Genomic DNA, 18,176 nt, shown 5'->3' with positions numbered 1-18,176 from the left:
TTTATTGGACCAGCTGCACATCCTCCCTCCAGGGAGAGGTTGGCTATTTTAGTAATCAACAGGGGCTGAGGAAGGAGCAGATACCTTTATGATGGAGAGGCAGGCGTCTCCAGGACAGTAAGTTGGGTTGTGATAACTTCTAACTATATTTCGAAGGGATTGTGTCCTCCGACGTATTCCTTATCTCTGATATCATACATTCCAGCTTGCTGGCCTCAGAATTTTTTTCATTTTTCAGTAGAGGGCGCTGCGCGTCGACGTCCCTCGAGTCGGTGTCTCTCGTCAGCCTCTGTATCGGCGCTGACGTCATCATAAGTATAAATAGACTTGCGCAGCGTCCGTTGCTCAGTTCCGTTTTTCCGCGCTTCGTGGGCCTCGGAAACGTACCGCTCGGTTCCTTTCTTCAGAAAAACCTTCTCATTCTTCGAAGATTATTTCCATTATACGATGGCTTCTTCATCTGAACCATCGACCCCTCGGTCTGGTTTCACGAAATGTCGTGACTGTGGGAAGAAAATGTCTTTAACGGATCCTCACAGGATCTGTCTGTGGTGCCTGGGATCTGAGCATCACTGTTCGGAATGTGAGGACTGCATGTCCATGACGGCGAAAGCCTTGAAGGAGCATAATGGGAAGTTAGAAAGAGGTAAGGGTTTTAAAACTTCTCCCTCAAAAGTTTCTTTGGCTGAGTCGAGACATTCATCTCCTCGTCGAAAAAAGAAACATTCCCGTTCAAGATCTCGAAGCAGTTCTCATCAGTCTTCGAGATCAAAACATTCTAAGAAGAGGCGTTGTAGATCTCCCTCTTCTTCTTCTTCCTCCACTTCCCCGGAAAGGGTCACCTGCCCCACGAAACATAGCTCTCCGGCTAGGTGGGAGGAATTCCGTAAAAAGATGCTTAGCGTCTTCGAGAAAGCGGCCTTGACCCCCTCAGAGACGTCTAAAGGTGGTACCCTGGGTGAAAGACCCGAAAAATCAAAATGCTGCGAGTCGTTGAACCCAGCGAGAGAAGGTTCTCGAGAGCGTCATGAACCCTTGAGTAAAACCAATAAGACTGCGTCATCGACGCCGTCGTTGAAGATTCCTTCGACTCACAAATCTGCGTCATCGACGCCTTTGTCAAAGGGCCCTTCGAACCATAAGTCGATTTCATCGACGCTGTCTTCGACGCCTCTGTCGACCCCGATGAAAGACAAACATACAACTGTCACTACGTCACAGGCAGTTGTGGTGTCGAAAGCCCCGACCACGATGTCGAGGATACCATCGACAACCTCGATGACGGCGAGTAGGATTCCGATCCTCTCGAGTGCATCAAGGTCTTTTCAAACTTTTTCAACGTTTTTTCCAGGATTGTCGAAGCCTATGATGTCCACGTCGACAACCTCAACGTTTTCTCAGGCATTGACAACGTATTTAGCTCCTTCTTCCCTAGAAATGGGTTTTAAACCATATCCTAGGTCTGACTACTTTAGAGCCTTGTCCTCTATCTATGAGGAAGGGGAGGATTCAGACAATGAGAGAACCTTTGGTCTGCAAAGGACTACAATACTCATGCCAGATGAGTTCATCTCTGAGGAGAACAGGTTAAAAGATCTCCAAGAGTCTCTACATGAGGCAAGTGGTTTAGATACTTCTCCAGAAGTAGAGTTAGCTAAACCAGATCCTGGAGAGCATGCTGAGACTCCTTATAGGATTCTGATGGCCAGAATAATTGAATTTATGGGGTGGACTACACCTATGCCTTCTTTTCAGCAGGATGACCTTACTGATATTTTAGATAAAGGTCCATAGGAGGATCCTGTTCCTTTTCATAATGCTCTGCAAAGAAAAATATCTGCTAATTGGGAAACTCCTGAAGTTATCCATGCAGTAAATAAAAAACTTTCTGCTAAATACAGAGTATCAGCTTCAGATACTGAATATCTGAGTAAGCATCCAACCCCAGAGTGTTTAGTTGTACAAGCAGCGACTTCATCTAACAGTCGGCATATCCTACTATTCCACAGGATAGAGATGATAAAAGATTTGATGCCATGTCAAAAAAAGTATTTTCGGCATGTAGCATGGCGCTTAAGTCTATCGACGCCATTTGCACGCTAGCAAGATTCAGCCACAAACTTTGGGAGTGTGCTTCATCTGCGGCTGACTGTCTCCCAGAAGGAGAAGAAAGGGATGCATTCTTAAACATCGTCAGGGATGGAAAGGATGCAATGTGCAAGTCCCTCCAAACAGGCATTGATTCTGCTGACAGCATCAGCAGGGCCATGGCGGCAAGTACCACAATCCGCAGATTTGCGTGGTTGCGGAATTCCGGGTTTCCTCCAGATGTGCAAGCCAGACTTCTGAATATGCCCTTTGATGGCACTTCCCTATTTGGAAAGAAAGCTGATGACAGCCTGGAGAAATTGCAAACATCTAAAGCAGCAGTGAAATCCCTCAGAGCTGCAATCTGGCAAACACCCAATCGTCCCACAGGTACATCCTGGAGGGGTAGGTCCTTTCACTTTTACTCTGCATTCGGAAAAGGCAGAGGACAGCCAACTCAAAGGGGCCAGAGATGATTTACCCGTGGTGGACGGGGCAAAAGTACAAAAGCCGCAGTAGCAGGTGCCACTTTATCCTCAGCATCTGAGTCAGCCGCTTCTAAACCCCTCTGAGGTCTCCCCTCACAAGACACCATTAGGGGGCAGGTTAACTCAACATCTGGCAGAATGGCAGGCTATTACGACAGATGCGTGGGCATTGGAGACAGTTGCCCAAGGTTACTGCCTGCCCTTCCTACACACTCCTCAGAGTCATCCACCGGGGAGCAACTCTTTGAAGCTTCCAGACCCGCTCCTTATGCAGGAGGTTTTAGACCTGCTAGAGAAGGGTGCCATAGAACCGGTACTCGTAGCGGAGAGGAACAAGGTTTGGTATTCCCACTACTGCCTAGTACCAAAGAAGGACGGAGGACTGAGACCCATCTTGGACTTGCGAGAATTGAACAAATTCCTCAGAAAAGACAAGTTCAAGATGGTAACCCTTTCTCCGATCCTTCAGGCCCTCCAGCTTCAGGACTGGTTGGTATCTCTAGACCTTCAGGATGCTTGTTTCCATGTGCCAATACATCTCAAACACAGGAAATACCTGAGGTTTGCAATTGGCAACTCTCATTATCAATTTCGAGTTCTGCCATTTGGGCTGAACTCCGCCCGAGAGTCTTTAACAAGCTAATGTCGGTGGTGGCTGCAAGTCTAGGAAGGGGAGGGATCCATGTCTACCCCTACCTGGACGACTGGTTGATCAGAGCGGTAGCTCCGGAACAAGCTCAGATCCAGCTAGATTATGTGTGCCACTTCCTTCACAAGCTGGGCTTCTCCCTCAACTTAAAAAAGTCACAGATGATACCATCACAGAGACTCCAGTTCATTGGAGCGGTCCTGGACACTTCCCTGGGAAAGCCTCGCCACCAGAGGTGAGGGCTCAAGATATTCTGCAGATGGTCACCAGGTTTCAAAATGCCCAACGTCTCCCAGCCTTCGACTTTTTGCTAGGCCTCATGGCATCTTGCATCTTCCTAGTGCCAGAGGCTCGCCTGAGAATGAGATCCCTCCAGTGGGCACTAAGAACCCAGTGGTCGCAATTCTCAGGAAGAATGTCAGATCTCCTACGAGTCCCGGACAGAGAAGCTCGAGACCTTCAGTGGTGGGCCTGTCGGGAGAACATCTTGAAAGGAGAACAGTTTTGGCAACAATGGCCAGAGATAACAGTAGTCACAGATGCCTCACTCACGGGGTGGGAAGCTCATGCCAATGACTTGACCATCAGCGGTCGTTGGCCTCTATCGGAGTCCAGACTACACATCAACCTGTTAGAGCTGAGAGCAATCAGACTAGCGCTGAAAGCTTTTCTGCCATCAGTACAGGGAAAGAATGTCCTGATAATGACGGACAACACAGTGGCCATGCACTGCCTCAACAAAAGAGGGGGCTTAGGGTCACTGCCACTGTGCAGAGAGGCAATGCAGCTCTGGTTTTGGGCAATTCAAGAAGGAATCTCTCTATCAGCAGTTCACCTAGCCGGAGAGATGAACTTGACGGCGGACGCTCTGAGCAGGCAGAACAGTCTCCCACGAGTGGGAGCTGGCTCAGGAACTCCTTCAAGAGATATTCACCCTTTGGGGAACCCCTCAAGTGGATCTGTTCGCCACCAGCATCAAAAGGAAGTGCGATCAGTTTTGTTCAAGGGAATTTCCCCGAGAGGAGCTCTAGGAGCTGCGTTTGTGTTGGACTAGGAGTTTCCACTTCTGGACGCGTTTCCTCCAGTCCCTGTCATTCCTCAAATGATCAGGAGGTTGAGAAGGTTCCGGAAAGTCATGATCCTAATTGCCCCGGATTGGGCCAGGAGAACGTGGTACCTGGACCTTCTAGACATGTCCATCTGTCCTCCGATTCGTTTTCCGCAAAGAGAAGATCTTCTCTCACAGAAGGGAGATCAGGTTCTCCATACAGACATCAGAACCTTCAACCTTCACATTTGATTTCTGAAAGGTTGAGATACAAGGATTGGGATCTCCCGGATGACGTCATGGAGGTGTTGCTTTCAGCCAGAAGGCCAGCAACAAAGACTTTATACCGCTGCCGTTGGAACAAATTTTGCAGCTGGTGTAGGGAAAAGAATATTGAACCCTTTTCATGTAATACACCAATGGTGTTATCTTTCTTCCTTTACTTAGCAAACTCAGGTCTCCAAATTGGTACGGTCAAGGGCTATCTCGCAGCGCTGTCTATCTGCTTACTGCTGAGGAGCCTTCATATTTCAAACTACCTGTAGTAATCCAATTCCTGGAAGGATTAACAAATGTCTATCCACCAAAACCTTTTCAGGTTCCTTTGTGGGACTTACATCTAGTTTTAAAGTTTCTGATGGGTACTCCTTTTGAACCACTTCATTCTTGTTCACTAAAGTTTCTCACTCTTAAAACAGTCTTTCTAGTGGCCTTAACTTCTGCTAGAAGAGTGAATGAATTACAAGCTCTATCTTGCAAACCTCCTCATACAATCTTTCATAAAGACAAAGTTGTCTTGCAAGTGAAGCCACATTTTCTCCCAAAGGTGGTTTCTGAATTCCATATTACTCAGAAAATAACCTTACCTTCGTTCTATCCTCCTCCCCATCCAGGGAAAGAGGAAGAAAGATTACACAGGCTGGATCCAAGGCGTGCCTTGAGCTTTTATATTAGCAGACTTGCTAGGATAAAACAAGCAGATCAATTGTTTGTATGTTATGCAGGGCACAAATTAGGATTGCCAATCACATAACAGACCATTTCAAGATGGATCATTTTGACCATTTTAGAATGCTACAAATTGGCAGGAAAAGAGCCCCCTCAACATCTTAGGGCTCATTCAACCAGGGGTATCGCAGCCTCTTCGGCTCTCCAAAGAGGGGTCCCAATTAAAGATATATGTGTGGCTGCCACATGGTCGTCCGCACATACTTTTACCAAATCTTACAACCTAGATTCCTCCTCTAGCCTGGATACAAGATTTGGGAAAGCCGTGTTGCATTCTGTACATCTTTAAAGGGAAATATTTCATCTTTACTCCCACCTCCATTTTATACTACTGCTATGGGAGTCTATCAAAGATAAGGAATACGTCGGAGGACACAATCCCTTTGAAGAACAAGTTACTTACCAAACTGGGAACGTTCTTATCGCCCCTCCCATCCATCCCTGCAGTAAAACTTCCCTTGTAGTTGTAGCTTACGCTCCTTCAAGATTACTAACCAATTAATGCAGAGCAAATCTGAACTTCAAAACGGAACTGAGCAACGGACACTGCGCGAGTCTATTTATACTCATGATGACGTTGACGCCGATACGGAGGCTGTCGAGGGACACCGTCTCGAGGGACGTCTACGCACAGTGCCCTCTACTGAAATACATTTCCGAGGCCAGCAAGCTGGAATGGATGATATCAAAGATAAGGAATACGTCGGAGAAACATCCCATCGAAAGAGCGTTACCAGTTTGGTAAGTAACTTGTTCTTCTGAGGCTTGTGGAATCTGCTTAGATCACATGCTGGGCATAGGCCGACATCTAGTGGAAGCTGTGGAGTATTACAGTTTGTTTTTTGAAACTCGAAAAGGGGCGTTGAGCTAGGGCGTGCCAGTAATACCATGCCTAGTGTGACGTCCACTGTACCCATGATCCCTCACGCGTGTAGGACCCTCAGATGTTTTTTTTCCGCCATACTTGTCGGAAGCATATCGCAGAGTTCCCTTGGCTTTAGCCATTTATCAATATTATTACAAAAGGTCTCTGTTTTCTCCCACCCTACACCAAAGATCGACGTCGGTGAATCGAGATTGAGGAAATCAGCCGTCGAGACTACACAACGGACTTTGGGCCTTGGAAGGCCTCTGGCCACGGCCTGGGCCTCAGGAGGCCTCTGGCCTCAGCCCTGTGAAAGTAGGGAGAGTAGGGGTGGTCATACACTCGTCTCCTACATATACCCGCCCGCTGCCAATTAGTAACATATGGAGAGTACTCCCTTTCAATTCTGCCCGAAGTGTAACCGGAGGTTTCCCTGGGTAGACAAACACAATACGTGTAACCCTTGTCTCCCACTAGACCATCCCGAGGATACCTGAAGAGCTTGTAAGCTCTTCAAGCCCAAAACACTCAAAGACCGCTCGACGAAGCGCTGGGCCCACTATGCCAGGCAGCTAGAGGCCATGGACGCCGTGGGATCCTTCAGCAATGGTAGCAACGCCGCCTTATCGGACGGCGAGGGCACAGGGGTGACTTCAGACACCCACGCCTAAGCCCCTGACCTTGGAGGACTGACCAGCGGTTCAGTTATGGGGACAACACCCGGCGGCAAGAGCACAACACACACCTCTTCCAAACAAGCACATTAGCCCCAGCCGAGATTCGACATGCATGTCGAGCGATTGGCAACAGAAGGCATCGAGAGAGCAGCCCACTTTTTCTGTGTCCTCTGGGCGTTCCCGGTCACGTTTGCCTCATGACAATCAACCGTAAACGGTTGGGAAAGGTGCCACATTACCAAAAGTCATTGAGGCCCGGGTTGTCAGAAGACGATTCTGACCTCTTCCCCCAAGCAGTACGTTTGACGTCTACTTCCGAGATTCAACGCCCCTCTTCCAAGACTTCCGAATCTCATACCACCACCTCCGAATCTCGATGCCAGGCGTCAAAATACTCTGAAAACCCTAAAGGTTCAGGAAAACATTCCTTCAGTCATGGGAAGGGGGAAAAACAACATAAAAAAACCTCTAAACACCAGGTTCAAAAGGAAAAACAAAAAAAACCTAAATCTTTCAGAAAATCCAAGGTCCCTGACCCTGTCACCAAGGGAAAGATTGTTCCTCCCACTCATAATATGGGCATGGATGAGGAAGCACATCAAGAGAGGGTTATTCCCAGTTCCAAAGAATGGAACTCAGAGGACATGATAGGGTAATGAGAAGGATGTCCTTCTTTTTAGACTTCTACAAAAAGGACACTAATTATTTCCATAGCTATGCCAACACACCAGCTACCTCTGCCCTTTTGGGGTCCAAGGACTCTCAACCCCCTGCTAAAAGGCTCAGCTCCGAGACTCCAGCGCAGGGATTGGTTTCAGACCCTTTGCTAATTGAACCTTACCAGATGCTGGACGACCAGACAGGGGTTGCTTACTATGGGGATGATGAGGACCAGGAAGAGGAAGAGGAAGAGGAAGATGAGGCAGAAGCCTACAATCTTGACTCCCCTATTCCGAAGGATCCCCCGGTGAATGACTCACCGATTGATCATCAGCCACTCCTCAATGAGGTACTAGCTAAAGCAGCAGCCTATTTTCAAATAGACACCCACGGTGTCCAAGAGGATAGAGATTTCGCAGAGGAAATCCTAGGGGACAGGAGAGCCATTGCCCAAGCTATCCCCATATTAAAATCAATCCAGCGCAGAATTGATCCCTCTCTGCTAACCCCTAATCTTACTCGTGCAGTTAATCCACGAGTGGAAACATTATTTCGGGACGCTCCCTCCGATCCCTTGTACATAAGGGGTCAGTTAAAACCCGACTCATTGGTAGTAACAACCACCAGAAAGAGGGCAGGTACACCACTTGCTTCTTCAGAAGCACCTCCCTATAAGGAGAGCAAAAAGATATGTGCTCTGGGGAGGAAGGTGGCCTCCACGTCAGCATATCAGGCACGTATTGCTAACACTACCACTCTGTTAGCAAGCTATAACTGCCACCAGTGGGAACAAGTAGCTGCTCTAATAGCCTCTGCACCTGAACCACTAAAGGGCCAGTTGGCCCAAATTCCATCAGACGGAAGATCTGTGTCTGGATGCATCCTTAAAGCAAACTTCGATGCAGCAGATAATGCAGGAAGATTAATAGCAGATGGCACAGTAATAAAGCGCCATGCTTGGCTAAGACAGCCCGGGTTCAAGCCTGAGACCCAAGCCACCCTCATAGACATGCCGGTAGAGCCGAATGTTCTATTTAGGAAAGCAGTGGAAGAGGCACTAAAGACGGCTAAGGATGAATATGAGACCTTAAAATCTCTTGGCCAACTGAAATATAAGCCCTCAGGTCAAAGGGGAAATAATAATTTTCATCGCTTTCGCGGCCAAAGGTCCCAGAGGGGTTCCAACTACTATCAAAATCAAGGATCCTCATGGGGCAACAATCAATCCCAGGCTACACAGGATTTCACCAGAGGTCAGCAGAGGGGCCGCACTAGGGGTAAAGGCAGCCCCGGTAGAGGTGGTATGCCGCCCAATAAACAGAGAGGTTACGCTCCGGTTCCCTTCCCATGCATCCCCAGTAGGGGGGTGCATTTCCACCGTCGCCCACGCATGGGAAGGGATCACTTCGGACAGATGGGTGCTGTCCACAGTGTCCTGAGGATACTGTATAGAGCTACTAGAACGCCCCTGCAACCATCCTCCAAGACAGAAAGTACACTCCTTGGAGCACCAGAGAATCCTCCTCGAGGAGATCGCCATTCTACTTGCAAAGGATTCAATAGAACTCGTCCCGGGCAACCAGGTAAAGAAGGGTATTTATTCAACCTACTTCCTTGTGCCAAAAAAAGATCTAACAATGCGCTCAGTATTAGACTTGCGCCCTGCAAACAAGTATGTCAAGCCACAAAAATTCTGCATGACTACACTCCAAGAGGTAATCCGCCTACTAAAAAAGGGGGATTACACAGCAACATTGGATATGAAAGATGCCTATTTTCATATTTCCATGTTCCCAGTGCACAGAAGAGTCTTGCATTTCAAGATAGACAGTCAGCACTACCAGTTCAAGGTGTTGCCCTTCGGAATAGCCTCGGCTCCAAGGGTATTCACCAAGGTACTGGTGGTGGTGGCAGCGCACCTACGCAGGGAGGCAATTCCGGTGTACCCTTACCTGGACAACTGGCTCATCACAGGGGAAACCCCCATAATTTGCAGATTAAACATTCAAAGACCAATCAACCTCCTCTTCCAATTGGGCTTCTCAATCAACGAGAAAAAATCAAGCCTGGTGCCAAGCACCTCAAACCAGTTCCTAGGAGCTGTCCTAAACACCCAAGAGGGGTTGACCTTTCAATCAGAGGAAAGAATTCGAAATCTGTTGCTGCAAATTCCTCAGTATCAGTCCGGTCGCCAAATAAGGGTACGCAAAGTGATGTGTTTGCTAGGCATGATGGCATCTTGCATTTACCTGGTTCCCCACGCGCGCCTGCGCATGCGACCCATGCAGGAATGGTTGGCGAAACAGTGGTCTCAGGCAAGTGGTCACTGGGACGATCTAGTGGTCGCTTTGCCAACACTAGTACAAAGTCTTCGCTGGTGGACAAGAGAGAATCTTACAAAGGGGACCCCTTTTACGATCCAGAGATACAAGCCGCCGTCACAACAGACGCCTCGCTGGCAGGGTGGGGAGCTCACTACCTTTACCACACAGCTCAGGGTCTCTGGTGTCACACAGTGGCTCAGAACCATATCAATCTGCAGGAACTTCTGGCAGTCTTCAGAGCGCTTCGGGCATTCAAACCCCACTTATCCAACCTGTCAGTGCAAATCCTAACAGACAGCACGACGGCGATGTTTTACTTAAACAAACAAGGGGGCACTCGTTCGCCAAATCTGTCCAAGCTTGCCCAAAAAATTTGGAAATGGGCACTCAGACGGAAGATTTACCTGTTATCCCAACATGTTCGTGGGGATCTCAATTCACTAGCAGACGCTCTGAGCAGAGATCCCCTCCCAGAGGAACACGAATGGCGACTACACGAAGAAGTCGTAGAAGATCTCTTCTCTCAGTGGGGGTTCCCACTATAGACCTATTCGCCACAGGCGAAAACAGACAACGCCCAGACTTCACATCCAGGTTCCCCCAGCCAGGCTCCAAGGGGAACGCTCTATCGATGAACTGGTCAGGGATGTTTGCCTATGCTTTTCCACCAACCCCTCTGATGAGGAAGGTGGTCAACAAGATACACAGGGAATCGATGACGCTCATCCTAGTTGCTCCTATGTTGGCAAGATAACCATGATTTCCACACCTACGCAAACTGGCGGTGTGCGACCCCATCAGACTCCTGTGCTGGTACAACCTACTCTCCCAGCACGAAGGACAAACGGTTCATCCTCAACCCAACTCAATGTACTTGGCAGCATGGCTCCTAAAGTCACCCCGAGATGTTGGATACCTGGGTATACATCCAGTTTACCCCAGAGATGTATGGATATCTTAAAAGAGTCAAGAAAACCTAACACAAGGCACTGCTACTTTGATAAGTGGAAAAGATTCGTTATTTGGTGCCAGAATAAACAAATCAACCCAATTGATTGTACTCCTTCCAATATTGTCACCTATTGGCTCCACCTACTGGGTGCAGGGTTAGTATTTAATTCACTCACGGTACACCCGGTGGCGCTCTCAGCATACACCACCTCCCATAACAAGGTGTCATGGTGGAAAGTGCCAGTTGTCAAGGCCTTTATGGAAGGGGTAATGAGACTCCAACCTCCAATTCTAGCCCACCACCAGGTTGGGACCTTAATGTGGTGCTTGATAAACTCATGGGACCTCCCTTTGAACCCATGCCTAAAGCTAGTCTCAAACACCTTACTTATAAAACTGCCTTCTTAGTAGCCATTACATCCATAAGAAGGGTCAGTGAAATTCAAGCTCTGTCAGTGCAGGATCCTTTCTTTACTGTTCATAAGGATACACTGGTTTTACGCACTCACCCTAGGTTTTCACCCAAGTTCATTTCAAAATTCCATGTTAACCTGTCCATTGAGCTACCAGCCTTCTTCCAAGAACCCAAAAGCTCTGCTGAGGTGAAACTCCACACACTAGATGTCAGGAGAGCGGTCCTCTACTATGTAGACAAGACCAGACCGCTAAGAAAGACAGATCAACTGTTCGTCTCCATAGCTCTAGGCAGAGAAGGAGATTGCGTCTCTAAGGGTGCCATCTCTAAATGGATAGTCAGATGTATCCAACTGTGCTACTCCCTCTCTGATAAAACACTGCCTTTTATGCCAAGGGCCCACTCTACAAGAGATACTGGGGCCACTCTGGCTTTCATTGCAAATGTACCCCTTGACACCATTTGCAAAGCAGCTACATGGAGCTATATTCACACCTTTACTCAGCACTACTGCATTGACACTCATTCCAAGACAGATACTCAAGTGGGACAAGCGGTTCTAAGACATCTGTTCGCTCATGACCCTTCTCACATCCCACCTCCTTCTTCTAAACCTGCTCGCTAACCTATGCACAGCATGTGATCTAATCAGATTCCACAAGCCTCAGAAGGGATACATTACTCACCGTAATTGTATTTCTGATGCTTATATCTGCTTAGATTCACATGCGCCCGCCCTTCCTCCCCTCTGAGAGAAGGTGCATGGATGCTTGTAGTCTTATCTATCTTATCTGCTTGGATACTCTGTACTAACGCTACTCCTCATGCTACCTCATGTCAGAAAAAATACAATCCGAGGGTCCTACACGCGTGAGGGATCATGGGTACAGTGGACCTCACACTATGGATAGTATTACTGGCACACCATAGTTCGACACCCTTTCTCGAGTTTCGAAAAACAAACTGTAATACTCTGCAGCTTCCACTAGATGTCGACCGATGCACAGCATGTGAATCTAAGCAGATACAAGCATCAGAAATACGATTACTGTGAGTAATATATCCCATATTTTATCAGGGATAGCTGGTTGTCATGAGAAGCTCTGACTGTGTGACTGTGTGGGTTAAGCATTGAAGGTTTTCGACATTAGGCTGGGATTAGCACCCAAGGTCGCATTGCTCTGAGACAGCTATGAATATTGTCAATCTTATCTATGAAGAAACGTTTACAGGGAAGTAAAGCTTGCCATATACATGTCACTCACTCCTCAACTTGCGGAGTCTTTTGTTAGCTTGCTCCCTAAATCATGGTACCAAGCAATCGCCTCGAGAGCATGCCTGCCTAGTCCCGTGCATAGAAACTAGTGTTGCAGGGCGCAGCACCTTAGACAAGAAAAAAGGACACTCGGGCTGTTTGAGAAACATGTGGGATTGTCTAAGAAGGAAGAGATGCAGTCATTTTAAAATCTGGTGCGTGCACATTGCTCACAAAGTCACCTCCAGAGGGAAGTCAGTTGCATCATGTTCCATTGATGCCTTAGAGGGAAGGTTACCAGTATTCTTCATTACAATGGGTCTCTCTTTTGCTTGTCACAATTCTTAACATATAGATGATCCTGCCTCCCAAATCAGCCCCAACTCATAGCCAAGAGCATTCAAGCAAAATAAATATATCTCATTCCACTGGGAGGAACACATAACCCCACCCTATCCGTATAGCCAGAATCCAACTTGATCGCAGGGTCTGGCAGATGGCAAAGATGAGAAAGGCAGGTAAAGGGCTGCAACGAGGATGATGATGATGATGACTGACTCAGTGCAGATTACTAGTAAACGATCAGAGCATTAGCACCTTGCCCTTCCTTCTTAATCATCACAGTCAGTGGCATATTTAGATAGCAAGTGCGCAAGACTTTGAACCAGCAGAAGTTGCCACAAATAATTCAGAAGGTAGATACAAATAGCCGACATGGCTGAGTTCTGGCACACCAGGGGCAGAAGTAAAGAGGCAACGATAGCACACATTTGACGTCCGAGGAGACACAGTTTACACATTGTCGAACCAACTCTGCACGCCTACCTGCTGGGCACTATCTTGACCAGAGGCGTTGCTAGGGGGGGGGTTTAGGAGGCGATAGGCCCGGGTCTTTTGGTTGTAGACCCGGATAGAATCTCAGGGGCTACAACCAAAAGGCTAGCTAGCCCGGAGTCCCGGCAGCCCCGACATTAGCATAGCCCCAGATCTTTTCCGGACCTAGCAACACACCTGATCTCGACTGATCTGCTGGTCGATGGTACAATAGGACAAGTGTCCCAACACCACGACAGGTTCAAAATGAGGGTTCTGGCCTATGAGAGCTCACGCAGGATGGAGCGAGGAACCAAAAGAGGCCCTGGAGTTTGTTTTCAAAGTGGCCCCATATTACATATTTTCAGCAAGCCCAATCCTTTTCCTATGGGAAAATGTGGAAATACCGCACAAAAAGGCCCAGGGTGCAGAGGCCTACGAGTAACTCTCCAGAGTTCCCTACAGGCCAGTCCACCCCTGGATGAAGGACTACTCTGCCAGGATTCTCTTAGCTGCCTTCCCCACTGAAGCCTCTGGTGATAGGAGGCTTTGACTCAGAGTAAAAGGCCCTTGCACTGTACTCTATCTTAGTTTGGTGTGAATCTTTGTAGTTCTGACACCAGAACGTGGTAATTTTCGGGAAAATGTATAACACGAAATGTCACTGTGCCTCACTTGACTCTTCCACACATGTCTCAATGCGGCCGAGGTTTGCATAGTGCATGGAAGCAGTTTCTAGATCCTAGCGCTCCATCTATCTCACAAAAGCACCGCATAAAGGTCACTTCACGTGACTCCCAGTGCACCACAGTCTTGGGCAGCCTTTACTCTGGCACTCCGACTTGCACTGGTAGCCCGGATAAATCGGGGTTACTCCTTCAGGCATTTGGTTGCTTGTAATCACATTGCCATAGAATAAACATAGGTTTCTTCGTGCCCTCTTGAAGAGTTCTCCCAAGAGCATATGCCAAGTAGACCCTCAGGAATTCTGTTAAGCAAAGTGGCCACCATGCAGGCGGGTCTGAGCCATTGCCTTCACCATCCATGTAAGGTCCTCCATTAGGTTCCTTGGACAAAGGAATTGCAACTGACAAGTGCAGTGAACTCTGCAGAGATTATAGGAATAATGGCTTGTAGCCTCTGGATACTGAAGCACAGCTTGTTTTTTCAATCACTGGATACTAGATCGGTTAATTATTATTGTGTGATGCTTTTTGTCCTGATTAAGGCCATCATCGTTTCACATGATTTGAAACATGACAGCACTAAATAGGTGTAGACAATTTGCTCAAAATATTTCTTCTGCAAACTTCCTTTAGTTTGTCATCCCTTGCACTGCCCGCACATTTTCCCGTAATCACCAAAATACAAGTCTATGTATTCTGCACCTAACACACAAAAAAGGACATTTTGCATATTTTTTCAACATTTGAAAACACCATTTAAACGAACTGTGTTCTTTATCTTAATGATTAAAAGAGCAATCGTTGTTCTATTCCCACAGCTTTTCCCCATTCCATCCCTACACCCCTGATCTTCTTGTATACTTAGAATTACACACAGCCACAATGTGTAGCTGGTGTATACACATCTAAATATGCATGCCTGTATGTATGGATTAATGTATGACCCATGAGTCAAGCTGGGTGGCACCAGATCTCTACACTCATGAGATGGACCCAGAGGTTGCAAGTAGGGTGCAGAGGTATTATTTACTAAACAACAACAGAGTTCGAATTACCATCCATTGAGCTCTACAACAGCTAGCTGGAGCCTTTCTTTTCACTTCCAAAATGACCTGGCACAAGTTATTCCTTGCTCTGGCTAGCCTTACACTTTCTATCTATAGGATTATAAAATAAAGCAGAAATTGAATTGAATTGACCAGTCATTTGGCTCAGGAGCCAGAGGACCAGGCAGGAGTCTGTTGCTACTTCCCCATTCCCGGCAATCTCAAGCTCTCTGTTCCTTTCTTCACATCCCCACCTTCATCCTCCTTGCTCCCCTCCACCGGAGCTCCTTCCCTCCTGACATCAAGCCCATCCTCCAACTTTATCAGGATAAAAGACTGTCTTGGAAAGACACATCCTTTCCTGGGAAGGAACTCCAGAATCATCTGGTAACATCATCCCTCTCCCCAGACCCGGTACATATATGTAAATACTGTATATTATGTAATGTCTCGATTTGTCCACCTGTATGTTATGTGTAGCTGTATAGTCCTCTCTCTATGTCCCATTTCCCCCTATCCATCACCTGGTAAATGCACCACTAATTCATTGTGTAATGGAATGTAAAACACTGAGACCTGGGATTGCCTCGTCAGACAGTATTTTCTAATGTACAGAACTTCTTCTGTAAGCTCTCTTTCCTCTGCTTACAATCACACATGCAATATACCTCTCTTCTCTTTTTCTCTTTTATGCTCTTTGCAGATCTGTGAGTCTCGCCTGGGATTTGGGGCACGACGCAGCAGTTCCAAGCAAGATGTAAAAATCTGGTCCCCGACAACTCTATCCCACTTTCTTCAGCACTTTGGCGTGGATTCACGCTCCCATGGAGTTAAGAGTTCCCGTCTTATCCCTTTTCTCCTTCCTGGTGATCTCTTGCCTGCCCCTTTCTGCCATGCTCATCCCAGTGTCCACACAGGGATCTGATCTGCTCCAATGACGGGCCAGGCTGCAGACCAACAACAGTGACCAACATGTCTAGAGCTCCCATCCTTCCTGCCTGTGACTCCCTGCAGCCCTTGACCTGATGCTCCTGGAGGCTAATGTGTGGCCTCCTATAAAGTAGAGTTAATGTGTCACCCATTCCCTCTCTTTAGTAACAATGGGCTTTGAACAAACCTCTGAGTAAGTCTCACTTCCAAGAGCACAAGTGGATGGAAAGGAGAAGTGAAGTGATGTGAGGAAGGTGGACTAAAGAACAGACAATGCACAGGGACGTGGGAAAGGCCAAGTGCGATTGGCATGGGGAGCAAGAGGAAGTTTGCAGGAAATACATGTTGTCTGGGGAAAAGGTGAGGTGGTTAATGGGTGGTAGACAGGCCATGAGAGGAAAAGCAGTGGTGTAATAGAACCAGTGTTTAGAAGGTCAGAGAAGCAGCGTGGGAAGATGTGCACAGACAAGTACATGGCAAAGTAGGTAGATAACGAATTGTACAGTGGGGCCTGAAGGGCGATAGTAAAGCTGATGAGCGATATGAGACCTGCCATATGATGTACTGGAATAAACACAATGGGAACAAGAGTTATTAAACGAGGAAGAGAAAATATGGAAAATGATCAGTGAACAAGAAGGCAAAGAATGTAAAATGTAATACAAGTAGGGAAAGTGTAGAATAAAGTGAGGTGATGGACGAGGAAGAGTTGTTGACGGTTATGCAGTAGTTAAGGATAAATAAATATATATATATGTATAAACATGCATATATAGATAAAGAGAAGAAGGGGAACCGATGAGTAAGAAAGATACGATGTGAGGTTAGTGTGAAGAAATGGAGCTGGAATTCAGATGGTGATTGAATAATTTGAGAATGTGTGGCTGTCAAGAGGGCAGAGAAGATGGCTGGGTGAGGGAAGTGATTGAGCAAGTAGAAAGCACTGAAAAGTTCCAGGTACCCAAGGTCTTTCGAGTGTCCTCAATGCAATTTACAGTCCTGAGGGTACTTATGGTCAAATGTAACATGTAGCATTCCGGAATGTTGACCCTTGACCAGGATTGAAGTGGTAAATCTGCTCTGACTTCTCGGGGGCACCTGCAGCAGGGACAAGATATACTCACCGGGCACAGTGGATGCAGGCTGTCCCCAGGCTGAACATGCTATGCCTTCTGATTTGGTAGTCAGATATCTCCCCTTCGAACATCCTTTTCACGAGCACTGAACTCATTACACAATGACTAATCACATGACCACCCTCACTGTGACATGACATGTTGTACGAATACCTAGCCTGCGCAGCACCCTCCTCATACTCGCTCTGAGTATGCAGTGTGGCCCTGCACCCTTTCAAAACAGCATATGCTCTTAGCCAATTTGGTAGTTAGAGGCCGCAGGAAAACCAATGAGTGAATGAAAGTGGACTAATGCCAGCTCTGGAGCTGCGGGACTCCCTGTGCATCGCACCGTTTGCAGCAGCACAGTCTAAATTAACAAATACTAAGACAACAATCTATTTCACCCAATTTAACATATGTATTCTCTGTAGGCAGACACTGCTAAGCAGCTGGACACCCCTAAAGTATGGGTGAAAAAATCTTTGCTCTGAAATAACTATTCTCAACACCTCACTCGAGGTTTCCGGTGACCATTCTACATATTTCCCTCATGTAAAGCAGCTGACCCTGCCTTAGATACAAGAGGCAGGTGTGATGCACCTGATCAATATCATACTCCCGGGGCTGAGGCAAAACATTGTGACCGCAGACCCCCTTCCACCACCTACTGAGGATGCTGAACCCTGTTCCTTGTAAATCTCCCTTTCATTAGCCCATCCCCCGTTGATGGTGCAGGACCTCCCGGGTCAAAGCCTATCTTTGCATGCTTGTGTGTGTGTGCTTCTGTGAAGCAGAGTTGGGTGAGTCAGTGGATCCTCTCTGGCTGGTCCAGTGCGTCCTGGTGTGACTGGACTCAGAAGAGATCAGTGGAGTTTTCAAGGCCCAGTTTCTTGGAAAGTGTCCTTATTTCTTCACTCATTAAAGCTTCTCACTATTATATTGTCTACGTTTTTCTTCTCGAATTCTGTCTTCCAACTTCATCCCTCCAAAGATGCTCTTTTTGCTGTGCTCTTTTGTTTTGGGCTGGGATTATCAGTTCAACCATGAAAGAAGATGGCTGTCTATGGAAAAGGAGAAATTGCCTGAGCATGTTCATAATCTTATATTTATATTATAATTATAATCATGATGGTTTTGTAGTCAGGGGTCCGCTAA

At 47.2% G+C, this 18,176-nt stretch overlaps 1 protein-coding gene across 3 annotated transcripts in view; it reads left to right on the top strand.

Annotated features, from left to right (window-relative positions):
• OBSL1 (obscurin like cytoskeletal adaptor 1) overlaps window positions 1-17,958 on the top strand; it is a 1,294,044-nt gene extending 1,276,086 nt beyond the window's left edge. For all 3 annotated transcript variants that reach the window (XM_069616948.1, XM_069616946.1, XM_069616947.1), the window contains one exon: window positions 15,677-17,958. In XM_069616948.1, the coding sequence (XP_069473049.1) occupies window positions 15,677-15,684 (8 nt within the window). In that variant the 3' untranslated portion in view covers window positions 15,685-17,958. The remainder of the gene's footprint in view (window positions 1-15,676) is intronic.
• Window positions 17,959-18,176: the final 218 nt, after the last annotated feature.

The sequence above is a fragment of the Ambystoma mexicanum genome, chromosome 9 (assembly GCF_040938575.1).
Source record: "Ambystoma mexicanum isolate Mex_15411 chromosome 9, UKY_AmexF1_1, whole genome shotgun sequence".
Classification (NCBI taxonomy): Eukaryota; Metazoa; Chordata; class Amphibia; order Caudata; family Ambystomatidae; genus Ambystoma; species Ambystoma mexicanum.
This window is presented reverse-complemented; position numbering and strand designations above follow the sequence as displayed.